At 45.8% G+C, this 24,660-nt stretch overlaps 1 protein-coding gene and 1 long non-coding RNA gene across 2 annotated transcripts in view; both read left to right on the top strand.

The window, feature by feature from the left end:
* Window positions 1-18,081, top strand: part of LOC142258754 (uncharacterized) — a 350,179-nt gene extending 332,098 nt beyond the window's left edge. The window contains exons 2-3 of the long non-coding RNA XR_012727863.1: window positions 17,657-17,806; window positions 17,936-18,081. This is a non-coding gene — a long non-coding RNA (uncharacterized LOC142258754). The remainder of the gene's footprint in view (window positions 1-17,656; window positions 17,807-17,935) is intronic.
* A 294-nt stretch (window positions 18,082-18,375) lies between these two features.
* Window positions 18,376-22,458, top strand: LOC142258763 (uncharacterized; the record flags this gene model as incomplete). Its single annotated transcript, XM_075331365.1, has 2 exons — window positions 18,376-18,517; window positions 20,282-22,458. Coding segments are annotated over 2 exons (1,455 nt in total), but the record flags the coding sequence as incomplete, so codon positions are not given.
* Between the last annotated feature and the right edge of the window lie 2,202 nt (window positions 22,459-24,660).

Consider the following 24,660-nt stretch of genomic DNA (forward strand, 5'->3'; position numbering starts at 1 on the left):
TGTTCCCATTCATGGGATACAACAATCCACTTATTTGCTCCACTACCCTCCTTCCCCAAGATCCTAGTTTAAAAGCTCCTGCATCCGTCTGACCATTTTCTCCCCCAGCACAGCTGTACCCTCCCCATTGAGGTGCCACCCCTACCTACCATAGAGCCTGTAGCCAACTGAGAAGTCGGCCCAGTTCTCCATGAACCCAAACCCTTCCTTCCTGCACCAATTTATAAGCCACATATTTATCTCCCTAAGCTCCCGCTGTCTTTCTAGTGCTGCACGTGGCACCGGTAATATTTCTGAAAACACCACCTTGGAAATCCTGGACTTCATCTTCTCTCCTAGTTCCCTCTAATAATTTTTAAGGACCTTCCATCTGCCTCTTTGTCCTTAGTACCAATGTGCACCATGACTGCTGGGTTTTCCCCAGCCCCACCCAGCAAACTGTCTATCTGATCCACAAAATACTGAAACAGAGCAACCGGCAGACAACACACTGTTCAGCATTCACAGTCTCGGCGGCAGAATACCCTGTCTATCCACCTAATTATAGAGTCCCCTACCACCAACATCTGTCTGGGCTTTCCTTTTCTCTTATTTCCCTCCTTCCTACAGCAGCCATTTTCCTGGCTGCTAGTAGCAATGTCCTGCTGTAGTGATCCTAGGCCTGGCCCTGCATTCCTAATATCAGCCACACAGGCATATTTACTAGGTTGTGCCAGATCAGGACCGGGCTCCCTGACACTTTTCCCCCTACCTCTTCTTCTGTTACCCAGCTACCTACCTCTGGGTCCTGACCTTCCCCACCTCCACCCTCCTCCATAGCACTGGCCCCAGCCAGAGCCGCTCAGTGAGCTCTAAACTCCTCTCCAGGTGTGCAATGCTTCTGAGTGTTGTGAGCTGCATATTTAGATCAGTTACCTGGGCTTCCAAATATGTAACACGCTGACATCGAGTGCAGACATATTCACCCTCCAACGGCTGCTCAAGGCAGGCATACATCTGACAAGACACACACCTGGTAGCATTGTCCATGGAGCCGCTATTAAATGGGGATGAACGGTACAAATAAAAGTAGAAAACAAAAAAAAAACAATGGAAAACTTGCAAGGATAATTCCAAACTATGACATTGTGTTTAAACTATGCACTTACCTCCCCCCTCAGACTTTACTGCCCCTCACAAGCTCAGTGACCCTCGCTTACTGTGGCCGGGGTAAATACTTCTGCTCGTACACACACGGCTCCGCTCCATACACCTCGTACACACACGGCTCCACTCTGTACACATGCGACTCCGCAACGCACACCTCGTACACACACGGCTCCGCTCCGTACACCTCGTACACACACGGCTCTGCTCCGTACACCTCGTACACACACGGCTCTGCTCCGTACACCTCGTACACACACGGCTCTGCTCTGTACACCTCGTACACACACGGCTCCGCTCCGTACACCTCGTACACACACGGCTCTGCTCCGTACACCTCGTACACACACGACTCCGCTCCGTACACCTCGTACACACGCGGCTCCGCTCCGTACACCTCGTACACACGCGGCTCCGCTCCGTACACCTCGTACACACACGGCTCCGCTCCGTACACCTCGTACACACACGGCTCCGCTCCGTACACCTCGTACACACACGGCTCCACTCCGTACACCTCGTACACACACGGCTCTGCTCTGTACACCTCGTACACACGGCTCTGCTACATCCACACTGTAAACCCCTCCTGACCCCACACATAAACCTCCCCTCATCCAGCACCATGACACCCAGCACAGCACAGTCCTGCATACACTGAGGAGCTGACCATGTGACCCCTGACTCCTCCCCTCCATGTGACATCATCACAGGCCCTGTAAGCACAGAGCAGCCATATATCTAGTGTGCGGCTCTGCAGGTGGAGGTAGGTGCAGGGTATTATATATCTAGTGTGCGGCTCTGCAGGTGGAGGTAGGTGCAGGGTATTATATATCTAGTGTGCGGCTCTGCAGGTGGAGGTAGGTGCAGGGTATTATATATCTAGTGTGCGGCTTTGCAGGAGGAGGTAGGTGCAGGTTATTATATATCTAGTGTGCGGCTCTGCAGGTGGAGGTAGGTGCAGGGTATTATATATCTAGTGTGCGGCTCTGCAGGAGGAGGTAGGTGCAGGTTATTATATATCTAGTGTGCGGCTCTGCAGGTGGAGGTAGGTGCAGGGTATTATATATCTAGTGTGCGGCTCTGCAGGTGGTGGTAGGTGCAGGGTATTATATATCTAGTGTGCGTCTCTGCAGGTGGAGGTAGGTGCAGGTTATTATATATCTAGTGTGCGGCTCTGCAGGTGGAGGTAGGTGCAGGGTATTATATATCTAGTGTGCGGCTCTGCAGGTGGAGGTAGGTGCAGGGTATTATATATCTAGTGTGCGGCTCTGCAGGTGGAGGTAGGTGCAGGTTATTATATATCTAGTGTGCGGCTCTGCAGGTGGAGGTAGGTGCAGGGTATTATATATCTAGTGTGCGGCTCTGCAGGTGGAGGTAGGTGCAGGTTATTATATATCTAGTGTGCGGCTCTGCAGGTGGAGGTAGGTGCAGGGTATTATATATCTAGTGTGCGGCTCTGCAGGTGGAGGTAGGTGCAGGGTATTATATATCTAGTGTGCGGCTCTGCAGGTGGAGGTAGGTGCAGGGTATTATATATCTAGTGTGCGGCTCTGCAGGTGGAGGTAGGTGCAGGGTATTATATATCTAGTGTGCGGCTCTGCAGGTGGAGGTAGGTGCAGGGTATTATATATCTAGTGTGCGGCTCTGCAGGTGGAGGTAGGTGCAGGGTATTATATATCTAGTGTGCGGCTCTGCAGGTGGAGGTAGGTGCAGGGTATTATATATCTAGTGTGCGGCTCTGCAGGTGGAGGTAGGTGCAGGGTATTATATATCTAGTGTGCGGCTCTGCAGGTGGAGGTAGGTGCAGGGTATTATATATCTAGTGTGCGGCTCTGCAGGTGGAGGTAGGTGCAGGGTATTATATATCTAGTGTGCGGCTCTGCAGGTGGAGGTAGGTGCAGGGTATTATATATCTAGTGTGCGGCTCTGCAGGTGGAGGTAGGTGCAGGGTATTATATATCTAGTGTGCGGCTCTGCAGGTGGAGGTAGATGCAGGGTATTATATATCTGGTGTGCGGCTCTGCAGGTGGAGGTAGGTGCAGGGTATTATATATCTAGTGTGCGGCTCTGCAGGTGGAGGTAGGTGCAGGGTATTATATATCTGGTGTGCGGCTCTGCAGGTGGAGGCAGGTGCAGGGTATTATATATCTAGTGTGCGGCTCTGCAGGTGGAGGTAGGTGCAGGGTATTATATATCTAGTGTGCGGCTCTGCAGGTGGAGGTAGGTGCAGGGTATTATATATCTAGTGTGCGGCTCTGCAGGTGGAGGTAGGTGCAGGGTATTATATATCTAGTGTGCGGCTCTGCAGGTGGAGGTAGGTGCAGGTTATTATATATCTAGTGTGCGGCTCTGCAGGTGGAGGTAGGTGCAGGGTCTATTATTGTGGGATCATTTTCATATTGTTTTGTACATGCAGTTTAACCCCTTTACGACCGCCGTACGGAGTAAAGCGTCAGTAGTGAAGGGCACTTCTTATATATTGCCGTATTAAAATGGTGGTAAGGTAACAGTGTATACCGCCCCCCAGCGTCGGATGATCTCCGGGATGTCGGCTAGCAGGGGTATCGGAGACCCTGGAGATCACGATTCGGGCTGTTTTTCCGCTCCCCGGTCACGTGGTCACCGGTATACACAGGAGAATCGTGATCACATTGCAAAAAAGGAAGGGTCGGTAAATAATGATTTATCTCCACCTGATCAAACGTCACATGAGAGATAAATGTCCTCCCTCGCTCCCCAGAGTGGCAACGTGCCCCCCACCCTCGGCCCACCTCCCTCTTATGATCACCTAACATGGCCATCACATATGTTGCGCACCGGCTGCACACGTCCTCCTCCACTGATTTCTGCCTCATCCGTCATGTCCCCGGACCCCTGACATATCAGATGAGGCAAAAAAAGTCATCCCCAGGTCCAGCCAGGTCATCCCCGGTCCCCTCAATACCTCTCTTGCAACGTTGATCCCCCGCCACTCCTCTTGTCATCAGAAGAAATGTCAGCCACATGCACAGAGCAGCTCTCAGCAGGCTCTGCACACAATGACACTAAGTTTACTGCAGCTCACACTGCCGTGCTGTGGACCGTGAGAGTGTGAGTGCAGTATTCTCAGGTCACAGCAGCCACACTGCTCACATGGAGTTCCTGAACGCCCAGAAAATGGAGGATACGTTCACTGAGTGTGCCCCACATATTCTGGAATGAGGATACTGCAGGTCACTCTGTTGGACCGGTGTCGTATGAGTGCAGTATTCTCAGGTCACTGCAGCCACACTCCTCACATGGAGTGCCTGGTCTTCCAGAAAATAGTGGATACATTTCCTGTGCGTACCCCCATATTCTGGAAAGTACAGAATCGTCGTGGGTCCTCCAAAATGGATTGCAGCGGACCTGATTTTTTTTCTTTTCAATAAATTGGTGAAAGAGGAAATGTATTGAGGAGTGCTTTTTCAAATATTTTTTTGTCATCATTATCATTTTGTTATCTTCATTTCTTTTATTACTGACTGGGCTAGTGATGTCAGGTATCTGATAATGAGACTACAACAAAACTGGGAAGTAACCAAATGGCACCAATAATTCCATATTGGTAAATAAGTCAAATATACACTGTGTGCAGAATTATTAGGCAAATGAGTATTTTGATCACATGATAATTTTTATACATGTTGTCCTACTCCAAGCTGTATAGGCTTGGGAGCCAACTACCAATTAAGTAAATCAGGTGATGTGCATCTCTGTAATGAAAAGGGGTGCGGTGTAATGACACCAACACCCTATATAAGGTGTGCTTAATTATTAGGCAACTTCCTTTCCTTTGGCAAAATGGGTCAGAAGAGAGATTTGACGGGCTCTGAAAAGTCCAAAATTGTGAGATGTCTTGCAGAGGGATGCAGCAGGCTTGAAATTGGCAAACTTTTGAAGCGTGATCACCGAACAATCAAGCGTTTCATGTCAAATAGCCAACAGGGTCGCAAGAAACGTGTTGGGCAAAAAAGGCGCAAAATAATTGCCCATGAATTGAGGAAAATCAAGCGTGAAGCTGCCAAAATGCCATTTGCCACCAGTGTGGCCATATTTCAGAGCTGCAACGTTCCTGGAGTATCAAAAAGCACAAGGTGTGCCATACTCAGGGACATGGCCAAGGTAAGGAAGGCTGAAAAACCACCACCTTTGAACCAGAAACATAAGATAAAACGTCAAGACTGGACCAACAAATATCTTAAGACTGATTTTTCAAAGGTTTTATGGACTGATGAAATGAGAGTGACTCTTGATGGGGCAGAGGCTGGATCAGTAAAGAGCAGAGAGCTCTACTCCGACTCAGACGCCAGCACGGTGGAGGTGGGGTACTGGTATGGGCTGGTATCATCAGAACTTGTGGGACCTTTTCAGGTTGAGGATGGAGTGAAGCTCAACTCCCAGACCCACTGCCAGTTTCTGTAAGACAACTTCTTCAAGCAGTGGTACAGGAAGAAGTCGGTATTGTTCAAGAAAAACATGATTTTCATGCAGGACAATGCTCCATCACATGCATCCAACTACTCCACAGCGTGGCTGGCCAGTAAGGGTCTAAATGATGAACAAATAATGACATGGCCCCCTTGTTCACCTGATCTAAACCCTATAGAGAACCTATGGTCCCTCATAAAATGTGAGATCTACATGGAGGGAAAACAGTACACCTCTGGGAACAGTGTCTGGACGCTGTGGTGGCTGCTGCACACAATATTGATCGTAAACAGATCATGCAACTGACAGCATCTATGGATGGTAGGCTGTTGAGTGTCATCATAAAGAAAGGTGGCTATATTGGTCACTAATTTTTTGGGGTTTTCTTTTTGCATGTCAGAAACGTTTATTTCTAAATTTTGTGCAGTTATATTGGTTTACCTGGTCAAAATAAACAAGTGAGATGGGAATATATTTGTCTTTTATTTAGTTGCCTAATAATTCTGCACAATAATAGTTACCTGCACGAACAGATATCCTCCTAAGATAGCCAAATCTAAAAAACCCCACTCCAACTTCCAAAAATATTAAGCTTTGATATTCATGAGTCTTTTGGGTTGATTGAGAACATAGTTGTTGATCAATAATAAAAAAAATCCTCTGAAATACAACTTGCCTAATAATTCTGCACACAGTGTATATATATATATATATATATATATATATATATATATATATATATATAAAATCAGCATTTGTGTGTTGGGAACTTTGTTTGTTGCCATGTTTATTATAATGAGATGCTGCGGTATTGTTAATTCCATCTGGGATTGCCTGCATCCTCTCCCTATATTGTTGGCATTTTTTCTTCAGGAACCCAGCTTTCTCACTGCTTCAATATGTGCCTTTAATTTTGTTCATCGTAGTTACATGCATAGATGAATGTTTGGTTTATTGGGTGCTATTGATTTTGATACAGGAGACAAGTATTACATCTGTTGTCTCGTCTCTATCTGTATAGGCTGGGTCTATATCAATACATCATTTATTGTATACTGGGGAATTATCCTTGATGTTATATTGATTTTTGTGAGAAGATTCAGTTGTGTATAATCCATTGTCATGGAATGATTTTAAATGTTTTTAACCCCGTACACACATGATTTTGATACAATAAAAATATAATCTTTTGCACATGTTAATTCCAGCATATATTTGACTTATTTACCAATATGGAATTACTGGTGCCGTTTGGATACCACCCAGTTTTGTTGTAGTCTCCCTATGCTAGCTATCTGGCACAGAATTCCTTGTAATTATAGGTGGTGCTCATATTCCCCCTCTTCTTTTCAGTCAGGTATCTGATAGATGCCATGACAATACTAACCCCAGGGATTGATGTCAAGTGACATTACACAGCTGGTATCTACCCCATATATTACGTTTGCCACCGCACCAGGCCAAGGAATGAGCTGGGGCGAAGTGTCAGGATTGGAACATCTAATGGATGCGCCACTTCAGGGGCAGCTGCGGCCTGCTAATTTTTGGCTGGCAAAGGCCAAATAACCATGAACCTTCCCACCCTGAGAATACCAGACCCCAGCTGTCCGCTTTACCGTGGCTGGTAATCCAATTTGGGGGGACCCCCACATTTTTTTTTTCTAAATATTTATTTATAAATAATTTAAAAAAAACAGTGTGGGGTGACCTCCAAATTGCATCACCAGCCAAAGTGAAGCTGATAGGTGGGGTCTGCAGGCTGCAGCTGTCTGCTTTACCCTAGCTGGCTATCAAAAATGGGGGGAACCCCACGTCGTTTTTTTAAGTTATTTATTTTTTGGCTAACTATAAGGCTAAACATTAGAGATGAGCGAGGTTCGAGGTTCGCCAATTTCATGTTCGAGTGATTTTGGGGGGTGTTCGAGCTCGAACTTGAGCTTTTTGCTAAAAGCTCGACAGTTCGAGTTACGTTCGAGAACGGTTCGATCACCAAAAGCGTGGCTTTTTACAGCTACAGTGTGCAGGGAGCCATCGCTGGCAGCCTGCGGTAAGCTGGTAACCAAGGTAAATATCGGGTATCCAAGCAAAGCGCTTTGCTTAGTAACCCGATGTTTACCCTGGCTACGTGTGCAAAAATCCCCGAAAGCCACACAGAAGCACTTCCACGTGACTTCAGTCAGATGCCGCTGCAGTCTGTATCCCGCTCCAGCTCCAGCCCCGCGGCTGCCCGCTCAGCAGTGTCCGCAGCTGTTCATGGCTGCTGTCACTGCAGTGTCAGCATATGCCCGCACTGTACGGTGTCCGTGGCTGCTGTCACTGCAGTGTCAGCATATGCCCGCACTGTAGGTGTCCGCGGCTGCTGTCACTGCAGTGTCAGCATATGCCCGCACTGTAGGTGTTCGCGGCTGCTGTCACTGCAGAGTCATCATATGCCCGCACTGTACGGTGTCCGCGGCTGCTGTCACTGCAGTGTCAGCATATGCCCGCACTGTACGGTGTCCACAGCTGCCCACATTGCAGTGACAGCAGCCGCGGGCATGACAAGCGCTGCCGTCAGGAGGTTAGTGAAGTTCCTTACCTGCGGTGATGAAGTCCTGCCCTCCCAATGTCAGCGCTGTCACTGTCCTCCATGGCCGCTGCTTGTCACATCTCCTCTCGCTGCTGACCCGAGACTGTCACTAGCACCAGCGGTGACGTCACAGGCACTCGCGATACTTGGTTATGAAGGCGGCGGTCATTGAACTCAGTGACAGCTCTGCTATCAGGAGTGCAGCGATCACCGCAGGTAATGTACATCGCTATCCTCCTGACAGCAGCACTTGTCATGCCTTGCAGTGACCTGGGCTGACCTATTGATGTTAGCTCAGATCACTGTATTGCTCTCGCAGCCAATATGGAACATTCTGTTCTTCATTGACTGGGACATTGACTATGGTATGGATCGTCATCAGAACCCCTTGGATTACACCAGACCTGGATTTGTTTTTCTTTCTAATAAATTGGTGAAAGAGGGAATGTTTTGGGGAGTGTTTTTTCAAATAAAAATGTGTTTGTCATCTATATTTTTTTTTTTTTATTACTGACTGGGTTGGTGATATAGGGTATCTGATAGACGCCTGACATCACGAACCCCAGGGCTTGATGCCAGGTGACATTACACATCTGGTATTAACCCCATATATTACCCTGTTTGCCACTGCACCAGGGCAACGGGATAAGCTGGAGCGAAGCACCAGGATTGGCGAATCTAATGGATGCGCCACTTCTGGGGTGGCTGCGGCCTGCTATATTTAGGCTGGGGAGAGTCCAATAACCATGGACCTCCCTAGTCTGAGAATATCAGACCCCAGCTGTCCACTTTACCTTAGCTGGTGATCCAATTTTGGGGGACCTCCACGTGTTTTTTTTTTTAAATTTATGTAATTTAAAATAACAGCGAGAGGTGCCCTCAGTTTTGGATTACCAGCCAAGGTTAAGCTGCCAGCTGTGGTCTGCAGGCTGCAGCCATCTGCTTTACCCTAGCTGGCTATCAAAAATAGGGGGAACCCCACTTCATTTTTTTTTTTTAACTTATTTATTTTTTTGGCTAAATTCAAGGCTAAGCACCCCTTAGTGCCGCATGAAAGGCACGAAAGGGTGCAAAATTAAAAAATGCAGGAGAGTGGGACATTGTGTCTTTCTGCCATTATAATAACAGAAAAGACTGATATGAAGTGTGTGTACAAGCACAGGAAAATCACCAGAGCGCTCTACGCTGTGAAAAGCAGTAGAAAATGGCACTGGAGTGAACATGTGACCGCCTCATGTAAGTTGAATCTATGGATCCTGGGTAAATTTTATGTATTTTCCCTCCTTCAGTTTTTTTGCAGTACGCAAAAAAACAGAAGGCACACGGATGACAAACGGATGACATACGGACCGTATACAGAACGGAAACGGATGCCACACGGATGCATCCGTGAAAAAAACGGACCGTTTTTTGCGGACCGCAAAAACGGATTGGTCGTGTGAATGTAGCCTTATTCTGATCTGCCGTTTATAAACAGCAGGCAGAAAAAAGTGAATAACGCCCCCCGGCATCAGAAAATCTCCGGGGTTTCAAGGGGTAGCTGAGACCCTGGAGATCATTATTCAGGCCGGTTTTTCCCATATACCGATGATCACGTTACAGTAAATGAAAGCGCCGGTAAAAAATTATTTATCTCCCATCTGGCATGAACAAACATGTCAGATGAGAGATAAATCTCCTCCACGGTCCCCTCCAGTCCCCCGGTGTCGCCAAAGTGCCCCCCTGACCCTCTCCCGGAAATCCAAGATGGCCGCGCGCACAGCAGCGCGCCGGCCGCATTCACCCTACTCCTCTGATTTCTGTCGCATGTGTCATGGCAAACCGCTCCCCAGGCCCTGCCAGGTCACCCCCTGTAACACCACCGGTGTTCCCCGGTGTCCCACGGTACCTGTGCAGCGTTGATCCCCCACGGCCCCCTCCTTCACAATAGACGCCGTAGCTCAGCTTCCTGTGTTCAGACACAGTGAGTGCGGGAACCATGCATATGTAAGCAACTGCAATGCCCTGCTCATGAGGTAAGGCGCATAGTTGATCAGGAGAGCTATACTATATTTCCAAATGGAGGTATTTGATTTTATAGTTGCCCTGCTGAACGACTACCAAACATGAGAGTCCGTTATACGCCACAAGAAAACATATCTAAATAGCGAGCTCTGTTTAGTATTCATTCCGCTGAATAACTGGTCTTAAAGGGGTATTCCATCTCCAAGATCCTATCCCCAATATATAGTAGGTGGAATAGCAATAATATCAGCAAATACCAATATTTGGAAATGTCGAATAGTTCTCCTGATTAGGCATGCCCTTACCTCATGAGCAGGGCATTGCAGCTTTGGTAGCAACAGTTACGACATGGACTCTGCTGCTGTGGACCCGGGGAGAGTGGGTGCAGATTCATTGCACCCACACTCCTCACATGGAGGGTCTGCACTCCTAGAAAATGGGGGATACGTTCCCTGAGCGTGTCCCCCCATATTCTAGACGGTCCAGAGTCGTCGTGGGACCCCCTTATTTTTTTTTCCTTACAATAAATTGGTGAAAGAGGGAGTGTTTTGGGGAGTGTTTTTTCAAATACATTTTTTTGTCTATTTTTTTTTATTAGTACTGACCGTTTGTGATGTCGGGTATCTGATAGACGCCATGACATCACTAACTGCTGGGCTTGATGTCAGGTGACCTTACAGCTAGTATCAACCCCATTTATTACCCCGTTTGCCACTGCACCAGGGCACGGGATGAGCTGGGGTGAAGCGCCAGGATTGGCGCATCTAGTGGATGCGCCAATTCTGGGGCGCCTGCAGCCTGCTATTTTTAGGCTGTGAAGGACCAATAACTATGGACCTTCCCACCCTGAGAATACCAGACCACAGCTGTCCGCTTTACCTTGGCTGGTGATCCAATATGGGGGGACCCTACTTTTTTTTTGTAATTATTATTATTTATAAAATAATTATAAAAAAGAGCCTGGGGTGACCTCCACATTGGATCCCCAACCACGGTAAAGCTGCCAGCTCTGTTTTTCTGGCTACAGCCATCTGCTTTACCCTAGCTGGCTATCAAAAATGGGGAGACTCCACGTCATATTTTTTTAAATAAAAAAAATTAATGGGCTTCCTTGTATTTTGATTGCCAGCCAAGGTAACGCCAGGCAGATGGGGGTGGCAACCGGTATCTGTCTGCTTTATCTGCGCTGAGAATCAAATACCGTGGAGCGCTACGTCATTTTTTTTTAATGATTTTTTTTTATTTATTTTTACAGCACTGTGATGTCAGGCAATCAAAATACAGGGAAGCTCTTTTTTTTTTAGTTATTTAAATAAATAATTAAAAAAAATATATATGGGCCCCCGCTGCATTTTTTGTATTGCTAGCTAAGAGTAATCCAAGCAGCTACTAGCTGCTAACCCCCACTGCTTGGTGTTACCTTCACTGACAATGGAAAATCCAGGAAAGCATTTTTTATTTTTTTTGCCAAAAAACTACAAAAAAAAATGACGTGAGCTTCACCATATTTTTGTATGATAGCCAGGTACAGCAGGCAGGTACGGCTGCCCCCAACCCCCAGCTGCCTATTTGTACCCGGCTGGGAACTAAAAATATAGGGAAACCCTTTTTTTAATTATTTCATGAATTTCATGAAATAATTAAAAAAAAAACGATGTGGGCTTCGCCCCATTTTTATGTCAAGCCAGGCACAGCTAGGCAGCTGGGGATTGGAATCCGCAGCACAGGTTAGCCTGAGCTTTCTGGGCCCCTCTGCTGCGAATTGAAGTCCGCAGCCGCCCCAGAAAATGGCGCTTTCATAGAAGCGCCATCATCTGGCGCTGTATCCAACTCTTCCAGCTGCTACTGGTAACGGGTGGCTTTCTGGGTAATAATGAGTTAATACTAGCTTTGTTTTACTAGCTAGTATTAAGCCAGAGATTCTTAATGTCAGGCAAGTTTGACCCGGCCATTAAGAATCTCCAATAAAGGGTTAAAAAAAAAAAAGACACCACACAGAGAAAAAGTACTTTAATAGAAATAAATACACAGACACACTTAGAGACTCCATGTTTATTACTCCCTGTCAGCCCTCCACGATCCATGGTCTTCTGTCTTCTTTCTCCTTCAACCCATGCAGCTCTGCTCCATCAGCAGCACTGCATGGGAGGAAGACGCCGCTGCTCCCCGTGCAGTCTATTCACTTCGTGAGTGAGCAGAGGCTGCTGGCTGTAAGCGGTGACGTCACCGCTGACAGACGGGTTACCATAGCAACGGTGCTCCGATCATGTGATTCCTGATGCCGCTATTTACCGGCTGTGACAGCTAGTCCCTGCATGCGGCTGACTCTGTAAAGAGCGCCCACATGCAGGAATGGGGAGTCGACCATATGCCAGAGCATTTCGCCGGTACACGGACATGCTCAAACGAGCACCACGTACCGGAGAGATGCACTGACAGGACCTAGCATGACGTCATAGCCATGTGACCAGTCTGTAGCCAATGAGATAATAGACCCGTGACTGGTCACATGCTATTTTGACGTCACGATAGGTCCTATCATCAGTGCTGGTTACCGGGAGAATGCAGCAATTATCGGAAGGAAAAGCGGCGGGAGACAGAGTGCAGGACGCGTCGCGGGGACCTGTGTTATGGCAATGTTTATTAACTGTATGTGTACATGTATAATGTGTTTTTATGTGTTTGTGTTTGCCTGCCATTGGTTTCAATGGGGGCTCGAGAGGTTTGTCGAATGATTCGCCGAACCGAACTCGAACGGAGCCTCCGTTCGACGAACCAACCGAACTCGAGCCTTCAGTGGCTTGCTCATCTCTACTAAACACCCTTTAGTGCCACATGAAAGTCACTAACTAAACGGTGCCAGCTTAGAATATGCAGGGGGTGGGACACTCATATATGTGTGTTTTACCTCTGTCTATCTATCTACCCATCCATTCATCCATTCATACTAGCTTTTTAGGCTATGTGTCCATGATCAGTGTTTGCAGCGTTTTGGATGCAGAGTGTTTGGACTGCGTCCAGAACGCTGCATTGTGTAGCACAAGTGCAGTGGAAGGATTTTTGGAAATCTCCTGCCCACTGTGCTTCTTTTCTCTGTAGCATAAACTGACTTGTGGCTTGGTTTCCTGAGCCTCAGCATGTTAATTGTTTGCTGTGGAGATAAGAGTGTTCTCTGCAGTGACAATATAGCTAAGGACCGCAGCGCACTGAACCCTGATTGTGGGCACGGGCAGCTGCGTTCTCCTGCGGACAACATTCATATCTCTGCAGGAGGGCTGGCACTGCATCCTAGACACAGTGGCGCCGGATCGTGGGCACATAGTCTAAAAGTGAGAAATTTGCTGCTTCAGCAACATTTTTATGAACTACCTGTGGATTCAAAATGCTTACTATACCCCTGATTAAAATCCTTGAGGGGTCTAGTTTCCAAAATGGGGTCACTTGTGGGAGGTTTCTGCTGTTTAGGTACCTTAGGGGCCCTGCAAATGCGACATGGTGAAAAAACAAAAAAGCTAGCACTAAATCTGCACTACAGCACTAGAAAATTCCAACTGTACTTATTATAAATTTGAGATTTTTGGCAAAAAATTGCAATTTCTTGAGCTACCCTGCCACGTCACGGCAAATCTCTATTGGGGCAGTCCTACGCTAAAATATTTTTATAAAATGTGCCAAACGGCCTCACATATGAAATAGTAGAACTGCTTTTAGCAGCACTCACCTGGTTTATTTCAATCCCGTACCCATGACTGAATCATGGCTGTGGGCGGGACAGGTCCAAGCAAATGCTGTATGAAGTAAATAGCCTGTGGACAGGGTCTGATGACTGAATGTGAACAGTCACCAACTGCCAAAATCTAGACAGGTGGAATACATCCCAAATTGGGGTGCATAGCAAGGTGGGGGTCAGCCACGGACCACCGATGCGAGCCTTAAAAAATGGTTTTGTAAATTTTGTTGAAAATGAGAAATTGCTTTGACCCCTTCTAACTTCCTACCCAAAAAATTTTGTATCAAAACTTGCCCTGATGTAAAGTGATATGTGGGGAATGTAATTTATTAACTGTCTGTGTGACAGAACTCTCAGGTTTATGGGCAGAAAAATGAAAAAATTATTTTCAAAATTTTCATCAATTTTCCGCTTTCTTATCAAATACAAGCAAAAATTATTGTCGTAAATTTATAACTATCCTGAACCACAATATGTGAGGAAAAAACAATGTTAGAATCACCGGGATCCAAGGAAGTTATTGTGACGCCCTGGACTAGCCAGGGGTCACAGGTAACAACACACACACCCCAGTGAGACCTGATTTCTTCGCTCGGATTCAGACAGACACACCAGGTGGGCGGAGTCAGGCACATGGGCACGCCCACCGAGGAGTCTAGCTGGCCTGAGGCAGAAAACAAGTTCAGACAAGTCCAGGCAGAGGAAGAGAGAGGAGGTTTGCAGAGAGGCAGACGCAGACTGGGGCCTAGGTTGGAGCCTAGGGCCCTCGTGTAGCCAGTCAGGCAGACGGTAGTGGCCGTCTGCAGGAGCCGGGAAGACAATCCTGGTGGAACCGTAAGTAGCCGGGACAGGGTGGTGGCCCGTCCGGTACCAAACCGGGGAGCCAGCTGGAAATCGGGGCACAGGAGGAGCGTACAACAAGGTGCAGGAAAGGACTCACAATGCCAACCCGGGGTCAGGGGAAAAACACTGCAGCCGGCTGTGGGACCGGTCCATCCGGCCGTTTGGTTTACCAGAGACTTTGTGGGTTTCTGTCTGAGTGAGTACAACAGTGCCACCCGGCATCGCGCCGAGCTGCCCCTGCAACCCTGCACCCCAGCCATCCAGCCTCCCCGCATCATATCACCGGTCCCAGGGAACACCAACCCCTACCCACGGAGGGGACAACATCCCAGCTGCTCTCTACCATTGCTCCCGGGATCCCTGTCACCAGCAGCGGTGGTGCCATCATCACCACGTCCCATGGGTGGCGTCACGAACTATCTCCCCAAACAAACCACCCCCTTTTCACTCACGGGTGAGGAGCGCTGCACGAGTCCCCGGGTCCGGCCCACCGCTCGAGCCACCGAGCAGCAGCAGCAGAAGCCCCGGACCCGAGCGTGTCGAGCGCACCCCTCCGCCCGCGACATTATCACCTCATAAAGTGAGACTGGTCAGAATTACAAAAATGGCTTTTTATGACGACGCTGAAGTTGGATTCTTTATTATTTTTTTCTGTTTTTTGGGGTTTTCTTTACAGGTTTTTAGCAACAAAAATAAAACCAATATAGTACACTGCAGTGCGGAGCTCAGATGTGAATACACTGAAAAGCACCAACAAAAATGATAAAACGTGGCATCGAAGGGCATTACGGAAAGGGTTAATGACTCCACACTGTATTGTGATTGTTTTACATTTGTTGTTAAACCTGTAAAAAAAAAAACCTGAAAAAAAATCCAAATAAGAAACCGACTTCAGCCCTGAATAAGAAACTGGACCAATAATAAACCAACTTCAGCATCGAGTTGTTATTGCTGATATCGAGCGATACTGGTGAGAAAATAAGGGAAATGTCTGTTATTACCACATACCGTATTTTTCGGATTAGAAGACATACTTTTCCTCTCAAAACTTTGGGAGAAAAATTAGGGGTGTTTCTTAAAATCTGAATATAGCATCTGTGTTGCCTGCGGCGGGCATCTGTGTGGCCTGCGGCGTGTATCTGTACGACCGCCATCCTTGTAGCAGGCGACGGCAGGCATCTGGGCAGCCAAGGACGGGGAGTACTTCAACTAATGCCCAGAGTCGCTGCATGCACAGATGGAGATCTCCGCTCAAACTCTCATTAGCGCAGGCGCCGACTCCGGCCGCCATTTCTTTGAAGCCCCAGTGCAGAGAAGAGCAGAGCCCGATGCCCCAGGAAAGAGCAGAACGCACAGTACCAGGATAGAGTAGTGCCACAGCCTGCAGCGAGTATATGGGTCCTCCTCTGCACCACCCGCAGCATCGCCTACTCCAGCACTGCCCCTGCCTCCTGTGACCACCACTGCCACTCCCCTCCGGTAAGACACCACCGGATTATAAAACGGAACCCATGTTTTTTTTCTTTTTTTATTTCTCTAAATTTGAGGTGTGTCTTATAATCCGGTGCGTCTTATAAAACAAGAAATACGGTATATACCCTGCCCCCCTACAGTGACTGACAGCCGCTCAGCATTAGAACCTGCTGTCAGTCCTGAGAGGACGTATACAACCACGGATCACTGTATACTGAGCAATAACTAAAACCTCATCGGAGCCTTCCCTGTGACTGAAAGCCGGATACTGTCATATTATATGTTTATGACCACATGTACATATTTCTTAGCTATTTTGTAACACTTATTTTGTATATGTGGCTGTTTTCTTTACCTGATTGGAGCTAATAAGATTTGGATTGACAGTGGTATCTTCCTATATTTCACACATTGGGGGGAGGGTGTTAGTTCTGTATTTAAGTATTTGTTATTTTCATCTTACTTCCCTTATAACTGGGGCTGATATAATGACTCGGCAGTGACCATATCCTCTGTGTATGGGGGAGAAGGCACCATAAGCTTTTTATACCCTGTTTCCATGAAACCCTGAAAATAAGCCCTAGTAGGATTTTTGGGGCTTTTTTGAGTATACTTAAAATATAAGCCCTTGTTCTGTCCTCCCTACACAGGCTAGGAGGCGTGTGAAGCTTGACAGGCAGCTAAGCCTTTATCCACCATAGCTTAATAAGGAGACTGATGCTTGAAGCCTGTTTTTATTAAACATTGCTAAATGTGTTTGGTGAAACTAGGACCTGAACTTGACTTAAACTTCATTTGAAGTAATTATTTGGGCAGTTCGCATCTCCACCCACATGCAGCCATAAACAGATCACTTACATAGAGCTGGTGGGTTTTTTCTATTTTTTTTTTGGGGTGCACACTACATCCGATCATGCTGTTGTTACCCCCAGTGCGAGCCGATAAACACTGCAGGCGGCTCTCACCGGGCTGAGCACCAAGCGTACTCTAGCACAGCGATGCTCGTGAGAGTGGTTTGCATACGTAAAGCATCCGATCTCCGCACCTTCGTGGAAAAGTCTGAGTTCGTACCGGACACTGAACTTCAGGTTCACTCATCTATAGTGGGGAATAAAAATCACTTTTGTAGAAAAAATCAGTTTGTGTTGCCATTTTCTGACACCAGTAACGTTATTCTTTTTGCGTCGATGGAGTTGAGTGAGGACTTGTTTTTTGCTTGATGAGCCGACATTTTCATTGATACCATTCTAGGTGCAATATGGATAATTGAACACTTTTCATTGTATTTATATTGCTATAAAAATGTGCTACTTTTATCGGTCGGTTTTACTACTTACATAGCACATTTCATGTTGAAATTTTTTTCCTACTCAAGTGATATCTTACCTCCATTATTATCTGCAGTATTTTATATATCGGCCAATATCCTTCCCATTCAGGTCCTTATAATATCGGATCCTCTCAGTGGAGATCTTCTATATAAGAGAATTCTCCTGATTGCCCCGTGAAGGATGGATATGGACAGGGACAAGATGGCGGAGAGGATATTACACCTCACCCTAGAGATCCTCTTCCGGCTTACTGGAGAGGTGAGAGATTCTGATGACGTCACATTACATCATTCTTATCTATGGGAATAACAGATGGACAGAACTGGAGAGGTGAGGACTCTGGAAATGTCTATAGTGAGATTTATTACTGTGTCTCTCCATAACCAGGATTACACAGTAGTGAAGAAGACCTCTAGTGAGCGCTGTCAGGCCCCTGTGTCTAAGGGATGGGGAAGACCCCTGAGCCCAATCACGGGGCCTCCACCTCACCCCCCGATACATGAGGACATCAATGACCAGAAGATCCTAGAACTCACCTACAAGATGATTGAGCTGCTGACTGGAGAGGTGACACTGCTGGGAATGCTGGGACATTATACAGTAACGCTATGAAGGGATCGGGGGTGACGGTATCATTGTATGTGTCAGGTTCCTATAAGGTGTCAGGACGTCACCGTCTATTTCTCCATGGAGGAGTGGGAGTATTTAGAAGGACACAAAGATCTGTACAAGGACGTCATGATGGAGGTTCCCCAGCCCCTCACATCACCAGGTAATAGACAGGACTAAATACACACGGCCTATAATTATCTGTATGTAAGGAATGAATTCAGTCCCTGTATGTGTCTCCTCCAGTTCTATCCAGTAAGAGGACAACACCAGAGAGATGTCCCCGTCCTCTTCTCCCACAGGACTGTAAACAAGAAGATCCCGATGTTCCTCAGGATGTGTTTCCTCCAGCTCTATCCAGTAAGAGATATCTACTCATGTACTTTCTGCACTAATTTTGTGTTTACATTTTTAGGCTTTCTGCTCTGTTTTTTTTCAGCTGTATTTTTTTTGCTTCTGCTTTTTCTGCTGTTTGATTCTAGTGCCTTCTCTATGTTGTTATGAAGGCAACTCAAAGACCTGCAGAGGGTTTGTGAATACCCTGTTTCCCTGAAAATACGACCTGCACCGAAAATCAGACCTAGCATGAAATTGCAGGATTTGTGGAGAATACTTGAAAAATAAGCGCTACTCCAAAAATAAGCCCTAGTTACAGTCAGGGCCAGCTTTGGGAGCAATTTTTCAGGAACTCCACTGTCTTAGGAACCCCATCAGTGTTATTCTGAGACCTCTGATGACTTCAAACTCATGTGGCATGATGTAACAAGAGGTCTCCTAATTGCAGGAGTCTAAAGAACTGAAAAGAAGACAGGCTGGCATGCAGGACTGGCATTAGGGGAAAGGGAGAACAAAGTGGGCAATTTCACAGGGCTCTCATTCTCCTAGAGGCCCCAGTGTTTATATGCCGATTATAGGACTGCTTAAAAACCTTTTCGACATCACGTCATGTGACCAAAGGTCTTAATTGCAGGAGTCTAAAGGTGAAGAGGAGACAGGCTGGTGTGTGTGTGTTCACGCCAATCTTAATCAGCTTTGCCAAAATGAGCAAAGTTCGGCCAGAACAAGGATGTGATGCCACGGTTTCTCTAATTCATACCAAACTGTGACATTCCCTATGCCAAAAATCTCACTCCAGTCCCTGACATAATTTACCAGTGTACATCGTCACAATCGTTGTCCCGGACAACCCCGTTATATATCTGGCATCTGTCTGTAACTGTTTTATTTTCGAAAAAAAAATCTCTTTGAAAATGTCTATGTTGTGGATCACTCTTGCAAGGAGATTTTTGCAGGTTTGCCAACTGTCATGGCGGCGTCAGGATCTATGGAAATTATAGATTCTTATACATTGCATGTTAACTTCTCTGATGTCTGTGAGCAGCACAGGGAGACGCAGGCGTCGAACCACAAGACTTAGGCAGGCTAACGAGTTATTCTCTGCGAGGCTGCTTGTTAATGTCTTTGATCACATGCTGTAGAGTAGAAAGTATCATTTTCTCCCCTCCTGTATATGCTGGCTGGACTATTTAATTAATGCCAGCTATAGCTTACCTATACTGGTCTGGTAAGGTGTTGTGATCCAGACTTACGGGTGGTTGTTGTGCATTATTACTGTGAGCTGTTGTGGTGTTAACCCTTGTTGTCTTTTTATTGCTTCTTTCCTGCTGTTTCTTTTTTCCTTAGTCTTTCACTGTTTATTTCTGTGAGTTTGCAATGTGTTTCATCTGTCCTAATCTGTGTTTCCCGTCTGTCTTATTCTGTGTTTCCATCATATTCCTGCCCCTTCCTTCCCCGGGGGATTACAGATTAGATCTCATCAGCAGAAGAGTAAGGCACGAGACTCCAGCATCTCCATCTTCAGTGGTAATCCAGAGGTTAGGAATACCTTAGGGTCCCCCAGCATGAGAGACAGTATTGAAGCCCCCTGTCCCTCATTATCCTGCAGTCTCATTGTGACAATCAATCACATTATTTACTGTGCACATTCCAGAGAACTGGTGCTAGGAATGGGAGATCTGAATTAACGAAGAAGTAACAGATGACAAAATGATGTTATGGTTTAAAAAAATAAATGAACTTTCAAGATAATACATTAAAAAATAATAACATTGTATTTATTTTTAGCAGATGACTGTATTGGGAGTTCAGATGGATCTCTAATATCTTCAGAATTTATAACAGATGATGACTGTATCACACATGATACATATGAAGAGCATGATGTTGTCCCCAATATACCTCCAGTCCTTCTTCGGAAAGCTCTATCATCTGATCTTTTCAAACAAGACCAAAATTCCAATCATCAAAAAACTCTCACTGGGAAGAAGCCATTTTCATGTTCAGAGTGTGGAAAATGTTTTAGTGAGCAATCAGTCCTTATTAGGCATCAGAAAATTCACACAGGGGAGAAGCCATTTTCATGTTCAGAGTGTGGGAAATGTTTTATTCGGAAATCAAACCTTGTTTCGCATCAGAAAATTCACACAGGGGAGAAGCCATTTTCATGTTCAGAATGTGGGAAATGTTTTATTCGGAAATCAGAACTTGTTGGGCATCAAAGATTTCACACCGGGGAGAAGCCATTTTCATGTTCAGAGTGTGGAAAATGTTTTAGTGAGAAATCAGTCCTTGTTAGGCATCAGAAAATTCACACAGGGGAGAAGCCATTTTCATGTTCAGAGTGTGGGAAATGTTTTATTCGGAAATCAGAACTTGTTGGGCATCAAAGATTTCACACCGGGGAGAAGCCATTTTCATGTTCAGAGTGTGGGAAATGTTTTATTTGGAAATCAAAACTTGTTCTGCATCAGAAAATTCACACAGGGGAGAAGCCATTTTCATGTTCAGAGTGTGGGAAATGTTTTATTCGGAAATCAGAACTTGTTTGGCATCAAAGATTTCACACCGGGGACCAGCCATTTTCATGTTCAGAATGTGGAAAATGTTTTATTCAGAAATCAGAGCTTGTTAAACATCAGAAAATTCACACAGGGGAGAAGCCATTTTCATGTGCAGAGTGTGGGAAATGTTTTATATTGAAATCAAACCTTGTTTCGCATCAGAAAATTCACACAGGGGAGAAGCCATTTTCATGTTCAGAGTGTGGGAAATGTTTTATTCGGAAATCACAGCTTGTTTCGCATCAGAAAATTCACACTGGGGACAAGCCATTTTCATGTTCAGAATGTGGAAAATGTTTTATTCAGAAATCAGACCTTGTTAAACATCAGAAAATTCACACAGGGGAGAATCCATTTTCATGTGCAGAGTGTGGGAAATGTTTTATTTTGAAATCAAACCTTGTTTCGCATCAGACAATTCACACAGGGGAGAAGCCATTTTCATGTTCAGAGTGTGGGAAATGTTTTATTCGGAAATCACAGCTTGTTTCGCATCAGAAAATTCACACAGGGGAGAAGCCATTTTCATGTTCATAGTGTGGGAAATGTTTTATTCGGAAATGAGAGCTTGTTTGGCATCAAAGATTTCACACTGGGGACAAGCCATTTTCATGTTCAGAATGTGGAAAATGTTTTATTCAGAAATCACACCTTGTTTTGTGTTGTAGGGCTAGCGCCGATATTAATTATTATTGCCAATAAGCAGTCTTGCTAATAATGTAATATGAGCTGATACACCTGATATTAATTATAATTATCAGATTTGACTAACAATAATTAATATATGACTTAACATAAAAACGCACTTAATGTTATCTATTCTTTTGCTATATAACATTATATATACCCTCAGCGACTAACAGATGAAACCGTGTACTAATAAACAATATTTATTAAACACACTCAAAAGTCTATAGTATATCTATATTGCTACTCAGTACCGCCACAAAAAGCACAATATCAAATAACACAAACCCCACAATATTCTATAAATTCCCACCCACGTCACACATACAGGAATGTCCACCCGAATTCCTATCACTAACTATCCCTATGGAGATAAAGGGGTTAATACCGCAATGCAATCTGGAGGGAAGCAAAGCAAATGTTAATGATACTTAGGGGTACTTCTCACATAGCGAGATCAATAGCGAGATCGCTGCTGAGTCATGTTTTTTGTGACGCACCAGTGACCTCATTAGCGATCTCGCTGTGTATGACACTGAGCAGCGATCTGGCCCCTGCTGTGAGATCGCTGCTCGTTACACACAGTGCTGGTTCATTGTTTGGACGTTTCTCTCCCGCTGTGAAGCACACATCGCTGTGTTTGACAGCGAGAGAGCAACGATCTGAATGTGCAGGGAGTAGGGAGCTGGCGTCTGGCAGCCGCCGGTAAGCTGTAACCAAGGTAAATATCGGGTAACTAAGGGAAGCCCTTTCCTTGGTTACCCGATATTTACCTTGGTTACTAGCGTCCGCCGCTCTCACGCTGTCAGTGCCGGCTCCCTGCACACGTAGCCGGAGTACACATCGGATAAATAAGCAAAGCGGTTTGCTTATTAACCCGATGTGTACTCTGGCTAGGAGTGCAGGGAGCCAGCGCTAAGCGGTGTGCGCTGGTAACCAAGGTAAATATCGGGTAACCAAGTGCTTGGTTACCCAATATTTACGTTAGTTACCAAGCGCAGCATCGCTTCAACGCGTCGCTGCTGGCTGGGGGCTGGTCACTGGTCGCTGGTGAGATCTGCCTGATTGATAGCTCACCAGCGACCATGTAGCGACGCACCAGCTATCCTGACCAGGTCAGATCGCTGGTGGAATCGCTGGAGCAACGCTAAAGTATGATGGTACCCTTAGTCTCCAGGACTGGCATCAGCTGCTCCTGATGATGGGACAACTGCAGAATAGGTAGCAAGAGAGAGATATAGAGAGAGGGAAAGAAAGAGTGAGAGATATATGTATCTAGGGAGAGAGATTAGAGCAGCAGGGGTAGGAGAGAAAGAGGAGTGTAATGGAGTGCCCAGTGTCAGGCAGCTGCCACCAAAGGAAATAGGGTGATGGGATGCATTAGAAGAGGTCTGGGGGCATGAGATGAAAACATCATTCTCCCTCTGTACAAATCACTCGTCAGACCACACTTGGAGTATTGTGTACAATTTTGGGCGCCGGTGCTCAAGAAAGACATTACTGAACTTGAAAGGGTTCAGAGGCGGGCAACTAAAATAATAAGTGGAGTGGGTGCATTACAATACCCAGAAAGGTTTTCAAAATTAGGTCTATTTATTCTAGAAAAGAGAAGACTTAGGGGAGACCTAATAAATATGTACAAGTATATCAGAGGGCAATATAGAGATCTCTCCCATGATCTGTTTGTACCAAGGACTGTGACAAGAACAAGGGGGCATTCTGTTCGATTGGAGGAAAGACATTTTCTACATTAGCATAGAAGAGGGTTCTTCACTGTAAGAGTAGTGAGGCTCTGGAACGCTCTTCCTGGGGAAGTGGTGATGGCCAACTCACTGAATGAATTTAAGAGAGGAATGGATGCTTTTTTTGAAAGCAACAGTATAGAAGGTTATAAATAATATTACAGGTATAGTTGACCTAGATTAGTAGTCGGGAAAGAATATTTTTCCCTATGAGGAAAATTGGCTCCTACTCTTGGGTTTTATCTTCCCCTGGTTCAACACTGCAGAACAGCTGCACTAAAAATAGGCTGAACTAGATGGACATAATGTCTTTCTTCCGCCTTACAAACTATGTTACTATGTAATGCAGACAGAGAGGGTCGAGCAGAGACTCAGAGAGAGAGCAGTCTTATAGTAGAGAGAAAATAAATAGTTCCCCCGATGTGTCCCTGCCAAATATTTAAACCTGACAGGCCCATCCATGTGTAATAATTACAGTCAGAATATCTGCATCTGTTTGAAGATGGTATCTGATGGTCACTATGAAGTGTCTGAAGTTTTGGTACCTCTGTTAATTAAATGATGCAGGCATCATTATACATACATATATATATATATATATATATATATATATATATATATATATATATATATATATATACACATACATACACACATACTGATATTATTGTGTGACACTTCCCTCTACAATCCCTTTGTTGTCGGTATTGGTGACCCGACAAAGTATCATATGAGGGAAGTGTAGGAATATATTTGTCTACTCAACTTTATTATATTTACCGTCAGGGTGGAATGAAGTAAAATATTGCACTTAGGTATATAGATATCACCCATCGCATCTCTTTCCTGCCGTTCAACAGCATCTACAGTCTCTATCCATAGAATACACAATCTTTGGGGGCCGTGGCCTGGCCATGGAGTAGAGCAGACGTGGGACAGCTCCCGCGCTGAAGCCGGCCCCAGGACCATTCTAATTTTCAGCATACAGCCAGAAAACCCCCCAATGTCGGCCAGACGGAGGGGGAACAAACGTGGAACGGTTCCAGACCTATCGACACCCTCTACCACCGGAATTACACGTTTTCTAAGGAGCTCGTCGGGCCCAGGACATCAGCAGACTCACCTTAAGATGGCGGCGATGGCCTCTCATGCAGCTCTCCCAGCGTGGCAGGAC

Source organism: Anomaloglossus baeobatrachus, assembly GCF_048569485.1.
Source record: "Anomaloglossus baeobatrachus isolate aAnoBae1 chromosome 5 unlocalized genomic scaffold, aAnoBae1.hap1 SUPER_5_unloc_1, whole genome shotgun sequence".
NCBI classification, from domain to species: domain Eukaryota; kingdom Metazoa; phylum Chordata; class Amphibia; order Anura; family Aromobatidae; genus Anomaloglossus; species Anomaloglossus baeobatrachus.